At 40.1% G+C, this 16,908-nt stretch overlaps 1 protein-coding gene across 1 annotated transcript in view; it reads left to right on the top strand.

Moving 5' to 3' along the window:
• Nucleotides 1-16,908, top strand: part of GADL1 (glutamate decarboxylase like 1) — a 144,246-nt gene that overhangs the window by 42,950 nt on the left and 84,388 nt on the right. Inside the window, exon 11 of the mRNA XM_061196452.1 lies at nucleotides 8,218-8,417. Within this exon, the coding sequence (XP_061052435.1) occupies nucleotides 8,218-8,417 (200 nt within the window). The remainder of the gene's footprint in view (nucleotides 1-8,217; nucleotides 8,418-16,908) is intronic.

Below are 16,908 nucleotides of genomic sequence, written 5' to 3'. Positions count from 1 at the left end.
TCCCATTATGAGAGTTATAGGATGCCTTTCACTTAAAAGGTTCAGTTGAAATCCAAGAGGAAAACCTCCAGGGGAGTGAAGTTCTTTATATGTCTCTTTAATTTAAAAAGATTGTGCTTTGGGATTGACTCACTCTTGATGGGTGATGAGGTTAACTTCATGGAGCCAGCAATTTTCAGTGTACTGTAGAGTCTGATATTGGCTGTAGAGTTTAACAATGAAGTGATGGGAACCCGTGGGGGTTAACTTTCCCTACATGGGGATGTCCCCCAAAGCCGCCATTGCTTTAGGCATCCTTGAGACAGGACATCACTTACATTCAGGGCATTTATCCTAATTATTTAGGACCAAAAATGTCATTCATCGGTGCCAGGCTACATGAAATCATAGAGAAGATATGCTGTCCCTCATCACTGTACCAATTTCATGGATTTGGGGAGGCCGGGAGAAGAAAGATAGCTGTGGTTCATTTGCAGTTCCTGTGCCTCTGGGCACTGGACCTGTCAGCGCACAGGGCCTTCCTAGAGGTTCTGAGCAGAGGTGTGCTCGAGGGCTTGAGGATACGGGGTAAGAGTCGGGGTGAAGCCTTCACCCCAGTTACTGCCTGATTTCTGACCTGTTCTAAACAGTCCGAAATGGAGAATGTGTGATCTGCTCATTTAAGGATCCCATATGGCTACTTTCATGCTATAATCCCAGAGCTGAATAGCCGTGACAGTGATCACATGGCTTATAAAGCTGAAAATATTTACTCTCTGGCTGTTTACAGAACTCGTTAGCCCATCCCTGATTTAGAACCTCCAGAGGAGAGGACTTTGTCTTCCCCACGCTCTGGGACCACGGTTTGACTAGGAAATTCTGGGCTTAAATACGATTTCTCAGTGCATACCTCCCTCCACCTAGGGCCCTTGATGCCCAGCAAGACTTGTGTTCAAATTCTGCCTCTGCTTCTGCCCTGTGTGACTTTGACAAGTTGCATAATTTCTCTGAAATTCCATTATTTTATCTGTAAAATGGAGACACTTCCCATTTTGAAGAAGTGATATGACCATGAGTGAGAGAATGTCCAAAAGTGCACAGTATGCTGCCAGCCATGTGCTGGGCACCCTGTGCATGCCATTTCTTGTTTCCTTGTTCTCTCCAGATTGAGGACACATGTGAATGCACAGATTCTTCTGTGTGGACAAATGTCCATGTGTACAGTGGGAAAAGCACATTTCTGTATTTTATCATGAGTCTTTGGGAAAAGAATGCTTTTGTTCACTACATCCTAGGTTCTATTCAGAGGTTTTTACCAAGTGCTTCCTAGTTCATTTCAAACTATTATTTAAGCCAGTGTTCTGTGGGATTGCCCATGGTTATGGTAATATCAACAATTTCCAACAACCCTTTCATGGGATTTTTACAAAAATCAGGGAACAGTGTTTCAGAAATGGCCCCCCTGGGTAGCATTTCCCTGTGCAAAATCAATCTCTTACCTGTGCTCCAGGCCTCAGAGGCCAGGCCTCTCAAGGATGCTAAAACTCCCAGAAATGTAGGCTGGCAGCCTTGGTGCTGAACGTGCCCCTGTGAACAGCATTGCAATAAGCTGGAGACATAGATTGATTTTGTTAATATTGTGCTCCTGCTGTAGAATCGCTCTCATAGCCCCCATCCAAAGCAGCACACTTGCTCGGTGTCCGTTTTGTCCAATTTGAAAGACCTCATTTACATCTATGTCTGTCCACCTATTTTGGAGAGAGGCAACTAAGCCATCTAGACTGAAGAAATATGTCTTGGGTTAATAAATGTTTTCTTCCAGACATTCACTTAAACATTGTGCCATGAATATCCATCCCTGGGAGGTGGGATGCAACACAATGTCATTATCCTCAAATTACAGATGAATGATGAGTGAGGCGATGGGGCAGCATGACGTACTTGACAGTTCACAGTCAAGTCTCAGCGCTCAGAAGCAGCAAGTGACGCCTGGACGCTTTTGCTGTGCCTGTGGGACCGGGTGTGCTGAGACCTTGGCAAATATCTGTCCCCTTTCATTCTCCTGGCGTGCCTTTTGTGCACAGATGTCACTCCACATTTCATCGTGTTTCCACATCACCTTTTCTGTCGGAATGGACCCCGTGTCCTCCCCTCCTCCTCCTCCTCTCCCTCCTCCCCACCTCCTTCATCCTCCTACCTTCCCTGCTCTCTTGCCTCCCCTTCCTCCTTTTCTCTTCTAATCCCACCATATCGTATTTTTGTAAGCTGCCTTAACTCCCTTTTGCAACAAGAAGTGTGACAATACATATATATCAGGTAGAATTGTAGAAACTCAGAGATGGGAGTAATGCAAGATCTCAGTTGAGTGAGCGAGGTTTACTCGTATCCATGTTGATATGATTAAGCTTCCAAAAACAAGTGAATCTTTGTCCCCCATCACAAACACCTAGCTAATCGAAAAGTGTAATAGATTAAGGTTGTGGGGTTTTTTTGCACATCACATCCACACCAAATCCTTGGACATATGTTTCATAGCTCGGAGCATTTTCCCCCCTGATGAAGACTCCAGCATTATTCATATCAAACCTGTATGCTCTTTATTTAGTTGCATGGACTAAAGTCATTCTTCACTTGTATTCACACACAAATAAAACTTTGATGATTGGCACTCACAGCACAAAAATAAGGCAGATAATCACCCTGGTTTATATGCTTTGGTGAAAACTCGACACTTGAGAGTTTTCTAGATTCAATGTGAATGTAATGCCGACCAAAACTTCTAGATCAGGATTTTTCAACATAAGGTCAAGACCCATCAGAGCAGTGCTTTGCAGTCATGGCTGCACAATGGGGTCACCTGGGAAGCTTTTTAAATAAATAGCATTGCCCTTACCCCACATCAAAGATTCTGATTTTTTGATCTGGAGTAAGGACGCTGCATTGCTATTTTTCAAAAAACTCTTCAGATAATTCTAATATTAACTTGGGTTAAGAACCACCATACTAGTTGGTCTTGAGTTATATAGTCAACTGTAAGTCACATCAGGCTTTTATTTTCCCTTTTAATGAACAGTGAGAATAAAATGGAATAGAAAATATCAGTATGCATTTCATGTGGAAATGATGGATACTCTATCAAGAAACTTTTGTTTCAGTTTCATGTATTTTAGAGTGGATGCTGTCACTATTGAAAAATAATTTCTTACTGTGGGTTGTAGTCAAAGACTGAAAAACACTGTTTTAGATAATCTTTAACAGAGAAGGTATGTTCATAGTTGCCTGGGGAAGATCAGAAAATCTCCATCTGTCCTAAGAGAGAAGCCTGATAGAACTATTTTTAAATGCGTTTAGGGCACGCAGAGGTATTGCCAAGTGTTCTCTGTGCTATCAAATGTTTCTTGCCTATTTATAGAAGCCCTTACACATTCTTTGAGACACTGAGCCTGACTTTACCCTCTCCTGTAGGTACCATCACTGCTTAAAAGTATTAAGTTGCATTTCTTAAAAATGTCTTTTAGTTCAGCCTCCTCATTTCCGAATCCACTCATTCTAACCCGTAGTTTGGGCGAATTTAAGGAAGATTGACATTTCAGAAGAAAATACGGGAGTAGTGTGTGCTAATGCCTCTAATGCCTCTAAGTTAGTGAAAGATGACCTTCCTTCTTGCTCCTTAGACCTTGCTCTTTCCCCTGATCTTGCTCTGTACTGTAACTGACTGTTTTTCCGTTCCCATTTCCACCTTAAAGTTCTTAAGAATAGTGACGTTCTCATTTACCACTACAGCCCCAGTGCCTAGCACAGCTTTCGGCATATATTCAGGCTCTCAAAATGTTTCCTCAGTAAATAAATAAAGACAACATCAGAAGCTATAATCATGTTAAAAATTCACTTTTGTATTCTAGATTGCAACCAAGCCTTCCTGCTATTCACAGTCTAAATTTAGTTTTGCACATTCGATCAACATGTATGAGCCTAGATGTGTTGTACCTCCATGGGGTTATATATCTAAGCTCCTGGCATCATAGTGCTTGTTATAAAAGTCCTCAATACCTAATTTTGGAATGACTTAATTAGTACAAAGATGATTAATATACCCATTTCCTAAGGCATTTAGGCAATTTCTTGCATGTAAATAATGGTGATATGGGACAGATTATGTGAAAAGCCATACGGGAAGAGTTTTTAGGAGATTTTGTTAAGCTGAAAAACATGATTGCAAGAAGTGAGGGCTGTGAGTAGTCACTGACTCCTTGGAAAAAGCCTGCAGAATCTGGTCTGGCCTGTAGATATCAAAGATGGCTTAGCTAATTTTGACAATGAAAATACGTAACCTCATAATCCAGGATGTGTTTTTGGTGATAAATTAAGTATCACCAGTCACAGGTATTTAGAAAAAATCTCAAAATGCTTTACAGAGAAGATATTACACTAGTAAGACTAGAAGTCGTATTTACAGGAACAAAATAAGAATCTGAAACAGGATGTGAGTTGCTTTGACCTCTGTTGTGGTATATTCTCTGCTGCCATGTTCAAGAACTCTTCATGAGCTTTTACAGGTCCCTCTCCTCCACAAATATTTAAGCTCCAGTGCAGAGAGAGTAGAGTATAATGGGTAAAGAGTTCACGCCCTGAATCCTAGCAGCCTCGGTTTGAAACCCAGCTCTGCCACTCAGTAGCTACATGATCTTATGTCATTAACTGAACTTCGCCAGGTTGCAGTTTCCACACATGTGCAATGGCATTGAAAAATAATAGAACTGCCTCGTTGGGTTGTTACGAGATTTATGAGTTCATCCACGCACAGTGCCTGACACACAGTAAGGACTCCATAAATGTTAGCTCTGGTCATGACTGTTACATGCTAGGTGAAAAGGAGTGTTGTGGCTTCTGCACTCATGTAGTGTGCTTGTCATTTGTCATTTCTCTTTACTGTATAATTCATTCTCCAGTTTTCCTCAGCTTTGCTCTGCAAGGGACCTGACTGCTGGGAACCACATTTCCTGGGCTCCCTTGCCCACTGGCTTCAGAAGAGATTGAGGCTGGGAGGCCAGTGGTCTCTTGGCTTGGGTAGCGTCACCAGCCGAGGCTACCTCTTTTACGTTTCTCATCACTCTCTAAACAGAGCCTCCCCCTGGGCTCACAGGTCCTACTGGAAGACACTGTTCCAAGGCTTCCTCCCAGCTTTTTGCTTTAGGAGTGAGGCCAATACAGAAGAAAACAGAACAAGAGGAAAAAGACAGATTGCAGATTTAATCCTGGATCCAACTGTGCCTGAAGGTTATATATGACTGGATTGTTAAATATATGCGCCTATAAAAGTTCTCCCTTTTGCTTAAGTTACTTTGATTGCATTTCTTTCACTTGTCGCTGTGTGTATCCTAACCCAATGTCTCCTAATTCCTGAGAACTGTTTGAGACGCTATCACAATATGGAGCAATTGGCATTCTCATTGAATACTTCTTTCTAGAATTCGGATAACTAGTATTTACTGTCCTGCTAGGATCAAGAATATAAAGATGAGCAAGATGAACATGGTCCTTCTCTTTGACAGCACAGCAGTGACTAATTAAATGTTTTCAAAAATGTTAACTTTTACCATACTTATTCTAAAATGTTTTCTCTGGAGATCTGAACATCTTCTCTTAGTTGATGTCTGTCTTAAAACTAAAGACAGTTCATCCATTTTAATACAAAGATAGAAACTAAAATGCAAAGCAAGGACTTTGGGAGGAAAGTTTTCATTTATTTTGATAAAGTAAATATCGAAATATTTTTAGTTGTTCTTTATGAAACCTTCACAAGACAGGAGGATTTTTCAGTGCAGCGAGATCAACAGTGTCGTGACTACAGGGTAATCACTCATTCTGCGTGCGATATGCTTTCTGGGCTCTTCGCTTCTCCATTTGTCTGTGATGATGCCATTTGTCTTCCTCTAATGGATGGGCTTCCTCTCCCTTTCAGTCACTAGCAGAAGGCACTGAAACTTGCCCAAGACATGTCCAAAGTTCATCTGCTTTGGGAATTTTTTTAATCTTCCATGGTTGATGAAAGTAAATTTATAATCATGATGCAAGTACAAGTGTGTGGTATGTGTGTGTGTGTGTGTGCGCGCACGTGCACACGCATGCTTTGTCCTTAAACTGCAGTGATCTTTTAATGTTATAATATATGGTCAGGCTGTAGTTGCTATGGAAGCAGTAACCAAATTTCCTGACCTTTGAGGGTAGGGAGATGCAGTGGTGGCAGCTGTGATCAGAGTTGAGAGATTGATGATAGAATTATAGTAAAGATTAAAGAATAAGGGCTTTTTCTACCTTAATGATCAGGTCGGGGCAATCTCCTCTTCCCCTGTGTCTACCAATATTACCCATCAGAGCCAGGCTGAAGGCTTACTAGTATTCCTTTATTATTTTAAAATCAGTTTACTTTTGGATACTGGATGAGCCAGATTTTGGAGTTCTTGACTATAGTTGGTGTATCATTTTTTACATAGTATAGAATCATACTTTCTGGTATTGGAGCATATAATACCCAGATTAGTGTCCACGCAAGACAGTATTGTTATTAAGACAACAAATATGTGCTTTTGTTTGGAATGTGATACCTTGAGATTTTGTCCTTATTCTTTAAGTACATGTTGATCACTCAAATGAGGCATGTAATATATTCTTTCTTCAGGAGGGATCATTTTCTAGGACTTCCGTGACTTGTGGGGAGTTTCTCCGTAGCTTCCTGTACAGCACTGATGGTTCTGCATTGTTAAAGTTTGGAAGATGCACCAAATGAGAAGTTCTTGTATCTGTGTTTATTTTGTTCATACTAAATGTCAGGGGGATGTGGGAGAAGTACAGAATATGGGAGGTGGTGTCCTCACCCTAACTGCTTAGTGAGGGTCTTTGTGCCCAGTGGTGTTAAGTTCTGTGGATGTGGACATGGACAGGAAATGATTCCTGCCCTCAAGAAGCTGCTTGGCCTCACGAGGAGAAAATATGTGGGGCTGCTCACTTAGTAGGGGCAGCACAGGAACAAAGGCAACAAATGCAGTCAAATGTGAAAAGAAGAAGGGAGTCCAACGGGATGGGCAGATAAAGAAGCTGGAGGGGAAGCAGAACTTGAGATGGGACCCAAAGGAAAGGCAGACCTAGAGAAAGAGAGGCGACTGTGTTCAGCGTTAGTAAACTTCACAACTTATAAATATGCTGCATTTATTCTTTCAAGTGTGTCAAATACATTAAAACAGAGACAAAGAGAAGCAAATTGTGTGAACAGAGATACAAATGGGGCATGATCTAGTGATTAAGGGGCGTTGAGCAGTTTGGTTATGCTAGGGAAGCAGAAGGTTCTAATGGGTATTCTCTAGGAGTGAAGATGCTCAGGGGATTGTGGGGCTGTGAAGGATTGGCTAGGATACCTGGGATTTCTTAGATCCCACATGACATTGAAGGAAATAGGGCTTAAACTCTAATAATTTGAGGTCAAAGTAAAGACTCTAGAATGGTAATAAACAGGGTAAATTGTCACCCAGGGTAAATCATAGAGAGAAGTAACCAGTCAGTAAATGCAAATTGAATTTGGTTGCAAATAAAACCAGTGTGAGACCAACCCCCACCCCCAATTCTATGGAATTGTAGGTGCTGTTTAGTGGTGGTTAAAACATGTTGGTTCTTGTTTGACTCTTCCATAAGCTCTTTCCTCAGGTTTTTTTTTTTTAATCTCTGGGTTACTGTCAATTCTGGCCTTTTCAATATGGATATGAATTGAAAAAAGGATTTGGATTTAAAAGCCTAGTTTTTTGCCTGTGAAATTGTATAAAGTATGTACCATATGTTGGGTATTTTTTTTTCTAATACAAAGCCTTGAGTGAGTTATAGACAAATTTTTTTTTTCATCTTGAGAAATTGGCCCATCTTGATGTCATATGTCATACAGATGATGATATGATCATTTCAAAGCTTCTTAATACTCATCAATACAACTGTGAAGATGGACTTAGCATTCTCAACTCTGAGGGGTTTTTGGTTTTTTTGAAAACACAATGGGTCATCTGTGTCTCAAAGTTAATACACACCTAATGTTCCTGACGTAGGGCAGTCACAGAGCGAGACCAAATACTTTGGGCACAAAGTGGTAGAATATTATACAGGTTTTGTTGGTGGGCATGTGTTTTTGAAATCAACTGCATTCTAAAATGGACAGTCTTACAGTTTGTCTTTCTTCCTTTTTTTTTTTCCCGAAAGGACCTTCTTAAGAAATGCTACTCTGCCAAGGCATCTTACCTCTTCCAACAGGATAAATTCTATGATGTCAGCTATGACACGGGAGACAAGTCTATCCAATGTAGCAGAAGACCAGACGCATTCAAGTTCTGGATGACCTGGAAGGCCCTGGGCACATTAGGCCTTGAAGAAAAAGTTAATCGCGCTCTTGCTTTATCTAGGTACTTGCTCTGTGTGTGTGTGTGTGTGTGTGTGTGTGTGTGTGTGTGTCCATGGGTGTCTAATAGAAAGATGTTCTTCCATATATGTATTCCTTCTTTCATCTAATAACCATTTTCTCAGTACCTAGTATGTGTTAGGAATTGCCAACAAAGCAGTTCTACCCTCTGCCCTCCAGCATCCCAACCTAGTGAGAGATACATCCAAGTGACAAAGCAGATAAAATACAGGTGCACCTCGTTTTGGGTAAAGGGAGGTACACGGTGCTCCAGAAGCACTCGGGAGGGTTCCCTAGTATGTTCTTGAGGGATGTTGGCAGAGGTTTCCTGGAGGAAGTGACATTCAACTAAGACCCAATGAAGAAATGGGAGAAGATTGATTCAGGAGGAGGGAGCACCAGGCCCAAATCTCTGGGTGTGGGAGAGATCCTGGTGACTTCAGGGACCCGAAAAGACAGTCTGTGAGAATGTGGGGCTGGTGGAAAGACATACAGGTAAAGATGATGTGGAAGCACCGTCATTGCTGCCTTCTTGTAACGTAAGGACAAAGCTTTTGAAACCACTTTCAACGACACTAGAAAAGCTCTTGAGATACAGGTGCTGGGTGCTTGCCACCAGAGCAGGACTCTGCTGCTAAGCTTGGACCAGTGTGTGTGGATGGCAGGCCATGGCCAAATGTAGTTTTAAATGTGATTTGTTGGGCCTGAGCTCCATTGGGTTAACCTGGATTGTGTTTTAAAATATCAAACATTTAAACATTCCAAATATTTTTAAATAGGGAGACTGTCTAAAATCTAGATTCGTGGTTTCTCTCAAAAGATCAGAGTGCTCTGAGTCCCACCTGGTGACAAGGCACTGAACATGGTGATGCCTGACTCCGGAGACCCACAGTGCCCTCCACGCCCCCTGGTTTTTGTTGAGCCTATTTTACTGTGGCACAGAATGCTAATAGCCGGGACTCAAAACTTAGCTCCACCATTTACAAGCTTTGTGACTTGGGCAAGTTGCTAAAACTTGCTTTACCTCCATTGCATCCCAGTAAGATGGAAGTAACAACAGCTTCGAACTCAAACAACTGTTAGTAGAATTAAATGAATTGATATTTGTAAAACACCGAGGATGGTGCCTGGCATATGCCACATGCTGTATGGGTTTTATTAGTTATTATTTTCTTACTTGCTTGGCCACTAGATGCATCAGAGTTTGTGATCTCTGGTTTGGATAATCTCTCCTTCTTTACTCCCTGTTCATATTTCAATTGCAAAAACCTGCAGTGTCTCCTGAGAGATTTAAACAATTTCCTCTCTCTATAGGGAAGTGGTATGGGTGCTCTGTGCGCCTCTCTGTGTGACAGTGATGCTGTGAGCATCACTGAGGACTGTCTAAAAACCCAGTATCTTAAAGCAGCAATCGTTTATTCTAAGAGGTCTGCAAGTTGGCTGGAGTGGCTTCATCTCATCCTGCGGCAGCTGTGGGGGTAGGAGGAGGGTCTGGGTCTCCCGCCTGCAATGTCTTGCATCTTCCTTGGACCAACAGGCCAGCCAGAGCCTGGTTTTGTGATGGTGGTAACAGAAGCCCAAGAAGGCAAGCATACTTTAAGCTTCTGATTGCATCATGTCTATTAGCATTCCAGTGACCAAAGGAGATCAGATGGCCTAACTCAATGTCAGATGGCCAAACTCAATGTCAAGAGGCAGAAAGAACTGCAAGGTTACATGGCGAAGGGCTTAGATATAAGGACAGGGAAAAAGACGGCTTTGGCACTTTCAGAAGACTATTAGAAGTCAGCAATTCTGGTGATTTTGGTTTAAAAAGTAGTTTGAAAAATCTGTAAATACTGTGTCTGTTGGTAAGCAACAGAAACCTTCATTAAAGGCATTATAAACAAAGAAAGGTAATTTATTTGCTCATGTTACTGATAAGCCAGTGTAATGATGACTATGGAATGGCTTATTCTAGGGGCTTAAACAAGATCACCAGGCCTTAATCTCTGTCCATCAATCAGGTCTGCTCTCCTCCATGTTCAGTTTATTCCTCTGTAGGAAGGTAGCTGCCAGGAGGGTCAGATCTATAGCCTCCCAGGTTCAACTTCAAGGTCAAAAGGAAAGAGTGCTCCTTTCTCAACAATCCCAAGGAAAGTTTTAATTCCTTTTGAATGAGGCAAATGTCCATATCTGAATCAATCACTGTTGCCAGGGAAATGTGATATTGAGTCACATGCTCTCCCTTGGCACTGGGAAGACTGTCGACTCCTTCTACGTATATAGAATATACTGACACTGGGTGAGGGGTGTACCTCTGTTAGAAGCAGGGATAAAGTGCCTTCGTCAGAAGTAGGGAGATAACTACACAGTGGTGAAAACATGAAACTGTCTACTGTAAATATTCACAGTTGCCCATTAAACTAAAAGTTCAGAAAGCTCTGTTCCCTTGTTTGTATTTTTCTCATACTGTTTAAGTACGGTAGACTCTGCATTATTTTATCAAAGCTGCTAAGTAATTCGATGACAGGTGTCTTGAAATAAGGCTAGATGTAAATATTTGATGATCGTGTTTATTACAAAGTTAGCATTCATCTCAGGGTGGAATTTAATTTATAGTCTAAGGTTACTTCCTAATTTTGCAGAGATATATCACAGGAGGATAAATGTAAACATTTCAATTCAGTTCAACAGCACATTGTTTGTAAATGTTTGTCAAGTTGAATTGAATTGAATTAACATTTCAGTGAGCATCACTGCAGACTCTGTGACCTATATTTAAAATAATCCCTTTTCTGTCATGCCGTTAGTCATAATGGTTTTCTTGCCTTAACTTTCCACATTCTTGATCTCTGACAGTCCATTCCTGGGGTGGGCAAAAGCCATCCTCTTCCCCCATCCCCAGTAACAGGTGCCAAGGAAGAGTCCTTTTAGGCATGTCACTTGCCTAAATGAATGTGAAATTATAAACTTGGAGAACGTTTCTCTGGGATTAAGAATTATTTCACATTAGCAACACAAGTGCTTTATTTTCATTATTTTATGTCTTTTCAAATTGAATGTGGTTCTGCTTTTTACGAAAGAGGAAACATTTTCTGAATTCTGAGGTCTGTTCTATTAGTTGGAGCCTACGTGCAGTTGTGCACTGGTAAACTGTTTCTCAGGAGGGGAAAAAGGCCCCAATTTGTAATGTCTGCCAATTTCCATGGTGTAAATATTCCCACTGTGGAAAATTGCAAGCTACCAACAGTCGCGGCTGGTAAATTTCTGATTATTTAAAAATTGGCTCTCACTAGCCAGTACAAACTAACTCTATACTACCATTGATTATATGAGCCAGCATAATCGGTTCAAACCACTGGCTGGTGAGAGTTAAAACACCATTTCTCATCAAGCCTACTGACCTGCAGCCACTTGTTTTAGAGTTTACCTAATAAAAATGATTCTCATCCACTGTCAAAAGACTCTATTTGGCTTAATTTCTACATCAGACCAACACTGTTTTGTTTCCAAGAAGTATGATTTTCTCCAGTAGATAACAACTCTAGCAAATTAAAGCTGCAGATGACAATTGTGTTACTATTTGTGGTACACATCTGTCATCAGCCGCCTGAGGTAGATAAGATGTCCATTCCCACAGGCCCTACCTAGGTCAGGTCTCTTAAACACAGAGAAGGCTGTGCAAGTCTTTTCCCCTGGCATATTGCAGTAAGGATTGCACTGATTCCATAGAAACAACATCTCCATGTTCCTGAATCTGAATGGAACTTAGTTTTAAAATTTGTATATTGACCTTAAGATTTAAGGACCAGATTTTGATGGACCAATGGACAGCCATCGCCCTGATCAGATGTTCCCTCTTCCCTTGGGAAAGCAAGAGCAGACCTTTTCAAGAGGACAATGATTCCTATTTTATGAGTTGTCAGAAATCCAGCAAGAAGGGACTAATTAGTTCCTAGAAGATCTCTAAGGCTTTCCCTAATTTCCATTTGACCCTTGTCATTCCAATGGATGAGAGAACATTTCTCTCAAGAAATATTAATGACAAAAAACTTGCTTTCTCCTTTGGTTGTTGGAAAACCAGTGACATTGGGAACCTAAAGCAGCATATGATTATTAAGCATAATTGAAACCCAGAAGGCTGAGGTTTAAAACCACCATTTCGGGCACAAGGTGATTGTGATCTCTGATATCTAGTTAGAAAAGTTGAAAATGTGTTACAATACCCAGGGCTACTGGTTGCTGAGGGCACCTTGTAGGCCTTTGTTACAACACTCAAGTTAAATGGATATTCACTAAGGGGTAAGTTTTAAAGCAAATCTAGAAGAGTCATGTACGTAAGTCTTTTCAAGAACAACAAACAGGTCAGGAACTCCCATTCTGCTATGTTGCTAGGTCTCCAGTGTATCATTTATCTATTCCTCTGACACACAATCTCTGTAATCTCTCAGATGGAATTCATTTCACTGACTTGCATGAATACTGAGGGATTTATTGGTACTAGTATGGAAAAGGTAAGCAGAAACACAAGGCAAGTTTTTGCTAGTGTATTTCTCTAGGTGAGGAGAGGGAGAGAGTCTAGAAGACTATAGAAGGGCCAACGTTTTCATTGTTTTCTTTATATTTGTAATTTTGAAAACATCACAATGCTGTAAAATGTAGCATGTAGGTATCTGTGATGAATCACACATGCCATGCAATGTGTTCTCATATATGCAGAGCATACAGAAAGCATATGGAAAAAAATCCCAGGAGTTCTGGGAGGTTCCATTGCATCAGAAGAAATTTCACATGAGATGAGACTGGGAGAGGCACTTGGTCCAGAGCGCTCCAGGGAGACTCCAAGTGGCTGGTGAATTGAGAAAGGGATTGGAAAGGCTATTTCTGGAAAGGAATGTATGTCCTGCAAAAGGGCAAGTGAAATGCACAACTGTTAAATGGACTCATGGAACTAAGGAGGGAAATGTTTCAGAGCAAGATTTCATTAATGTACATTTCAAAACTAAGCCAGGATCTTAATAAAATGAGTTTTTCACCCAGTAGGATTGGTGAAAACTTACTAATGTGTATTTTGTTCTCTCTTCTCTCTTTTTGCTAAGCTTAGTGGGAAGGACTGTGAATTTTATGACACTATTGTTGCTTTTTGAACCCATTTACCTGGATGCCTTTTGGTAGAAGTGTTTTATGGTTCCTGAGTTTTATCAAAAAACTCAATGTATATCTTTTTTTTTCTGGCTTGTATCAGATAAGAATAGAGTTTTTTTTTTAATGTATTTTATCTTTAGGCTGTTTCCATATACTGAAAAGTTGCAAGGAATAAATCATCCTATGAATGTAGGCAGAAGTGACTTAAACCTTATTTGGATCCCCTCCCCCAAAACTCTTTTCATTTAAGCATTTATTTAAGAAGAGGGTAGGTACCCTATAGAAGAGACACTTTATGCTAGCATTTCTGAACCTACGCTCCGTGGGATAATAGACTTCCAGAAGATCTTAATAGATGCTCTTCCAAAAAATGTTTCCACAGTCAAATATGTTTGGACAATGCTAACCAATACATTGGTCCCGTCTTGGAGGTTCAAAGTGTTCATTAGCACATTAAAGGCTCTGAGGGTCTTGTAATATAGAAACATTTTAAACTTTAGCCAGTAGACAGACATTGTTGACTGTTCATCCAAAAACCATTCTTCCTTTTTCCTTGCCAGCAGAACCTCAATTTTATATAGATAGCAATATTCCAGCTGGGAACATTGGCCTAAGCCTATCCCCTTTGCCAATCATTAGCTTAGGAATGGATATATGACTTAGGTTCAGTCAATAAGATACAGGAAGAATTCTATGAAGGCTTCTGAGGAAAATGTTCTTACCTAAATAGAAATTAAGAGAAAATGCATTTTGCTCCAGCTTCCTCTCTTTCTTCCTGGGACACTGTCACATATGGATGTGATGTGTGGAGCTGTGGCTGCCATCTTGTGAACACAAGTGAATTCACTAACACTCTGAACATGGCAGGCTGAAATAATAGAAAATACCTGGTTCTTGGTGACATTACTGAACTTTCCAACCAGCTCAATAAATGTTCTCATGAATTAAGCCAAGTACACTTCTAATTTTAAGCAAAAGCAATCTAACAGATATGCCTAGCATTGCTCAAATTTATTTGAATGGAACCCTTTCATGTGGGAAACCTATTAACACGGTATACCAAGGAACATAGTTTGGGAACTCTGGTGTAAACCTTTTATTATTGTTATAACTCTTTATCCAAATCACCTCCACCCTCAGTTCAGTTGAAGTGTTTGTTACACTGGGCTTTACAGGTTCTGAGAGTGACTGCATGGGGGCATTGATCAGACACAAAACCCAGATCCACGTGGTTAGCAAAGAGCAGAGTTTTAACTGAAATGATTCAGCTCTGCCTTAGGATGCCTTTCTCCCAGGAGCAGTGTTAGCCAGTTTGACAGATATTTTAAACTGAGACTTACAGGCAGTGTGTCTAAGTTTCATCTTAACAGTCTTAATCTGTTGGGGAAGGATTTTACAAATCTAGTTCCACATCTCCATTACGTGCATGAGGAAACTGAGGAGGGCTCAGGGAGTCTGAGGAGTTTGCCTAGAATCACAAAGTTGATCAACTGCAGAACTAGAATCTTCTAGAGTCATTCCCTGGATTTCATAGCCTGGGGGTATCCAGGATTAGTGCAGGCCCCCTCTGAATGGAATCATGGCACTGAGTTAGCAGATTGCCGTTATATTTGTGCCTGAAAAGGTAAGAAAAAATAGGGTTCATGAAGCTTTCCTTGTATAGATAAAGATTGTATATGTCTATTTATTTTGCTTTATGATTTGTATTTTTTTCTTTTATTAATTTCCTTTTCAAAAATTATGAGTAACCACACCTATGAAGCTTTGCAGAGATATAAAAAGAGAGTAAATAGTCCCTACCTCCCCATTGCGTCCTGTTTCTCGCTTCCTCAGGTAGACATCAAGGATGTCTTTAGGATGTGGTCTTCCATACTTCATTCCATGCTCATATATACATGTGGAGAGGGATCACTTATGCTTTTTCTTTTTTTTACATTTTCTTAAAAAGCAGAATCATATTATCTACATTCCTCAGTCCCTTGCTTTCATCTCTTACTAATACATCATGATCATCCCTGTGGTTTAATTGAAGTGGATATAATCCATTCTCTTTAATAGCTGCATCGTAGTACATGTGTTGCTATAATACATTTTATTTTACCCTTTGCCAATTTCTGGATATTAATCTTGTTTCTAATTATTCCGTATGGAATACACACACATACGCATGCACATGTAGGTTTAGATGCAGCAACATTTGTGTATGCTTCTATCTCTCTCTCTCTCTCTCTCTCTCTATCTCTCTATCTATCTGTCTTAGTGTTGATGAGGTTTTCCTGGTAGACCAGCATCTCATAAGTGGTTTGCTGGATCAGAAGCCGCGAGTATTAGTAATTTTGAAAGGTTTATAGCAGCTGTCTATCACATTCACTAGCACTGGATGTTGTCCCTCTTTAAATTTGTTTCCAGTGTCCTGTGGGCAACAGGTTTAGTATTGTTATTTTAATTTGCACTTCTTTGATTACCAGTGATCTTGAGCATCTTTTCTAATGTTTATTGACCATTGGAATTGCTTTTACCGAAAGTTAGGCAGTATGCTAATGGTGTAAAAACTTTACAGCTACATGACATCTCCTGAAAAAACGTTCAGGGAAAGGAGTATGTAGAAAGAACATCAAATACTCAGTGAATCTGTGTGTGTGTGTGTGCGCGCGCACATGCACGTGTGTGGTGTCACAACATTATTGCTCAAAATAAAAGATTAATATTATCCAGTTAATACCGATAGGATTTTTTAAGATATTTTATTATTTAAAGATGATATAATCTGTATGCTAAGCACCAATACTTAACCTTATGCAAAAAGCTAAAAAAATTGTTTGGGAAAAAAGAACTTCATCCCATTAACTGGTGTATTCCATATCCACATTCTAGAATGTCCTTTAGTAAATAAACATAGTAATAATAATCCCCCATTTCCACAGTTTATATTCTATACAATTTTTTACATATGATTTAATTTATTTTTTTTACAACGTCCTTTTGAGATTGGAAAATCAGAATGTGTTATTCCAGTTTTACAGGTAAGGGAACTGAGGTCCAAAGAGGAGCATTTCTTTGTTGCCCTTAAATATTAATTGAATATATGTAATTTAGTTACACAATCAATTCCATATGATGGTACCATAATTCCATATGACCAGACAGGATTTTCAAAGCCAGTGCTTGCTTGCTTGCCTGCTTTCTTCCTTCCTTCCTTTCTTTTTGGCTATAACATATAAAATTACAAAATACCCTGGAAAGTACATTTTTGTCAGCACCTCCGATCATTTCCTTACATTTGACCGCCAAATTTGAAATACTAGGTCAAGTGTTATGAACTTTTCAAAGCTCATGAACAAATCACTAGTTTTCAAGGCCAATTGTTC

Source organism: Eubalaena glacialis, chromosome 7 (assembly GCF_028564815.1).
Source record: "Eubalaena glacialis isolate mEubGla1 chromosome 7, mEubGla1.1.hap2.+ XY, whole genome shotgun sequence".
Lineage (NCBI taxonomy): Eukaryota > Metazoa > Chordata > Mammalia > Artiodactyla > Balaenidae > Eubalaena > Eubalaena glacialis.
Note: the sequence above shows the minus strand (reverse complement) of the source record. Positions and strands in the feature narration are given on the sequence as shown.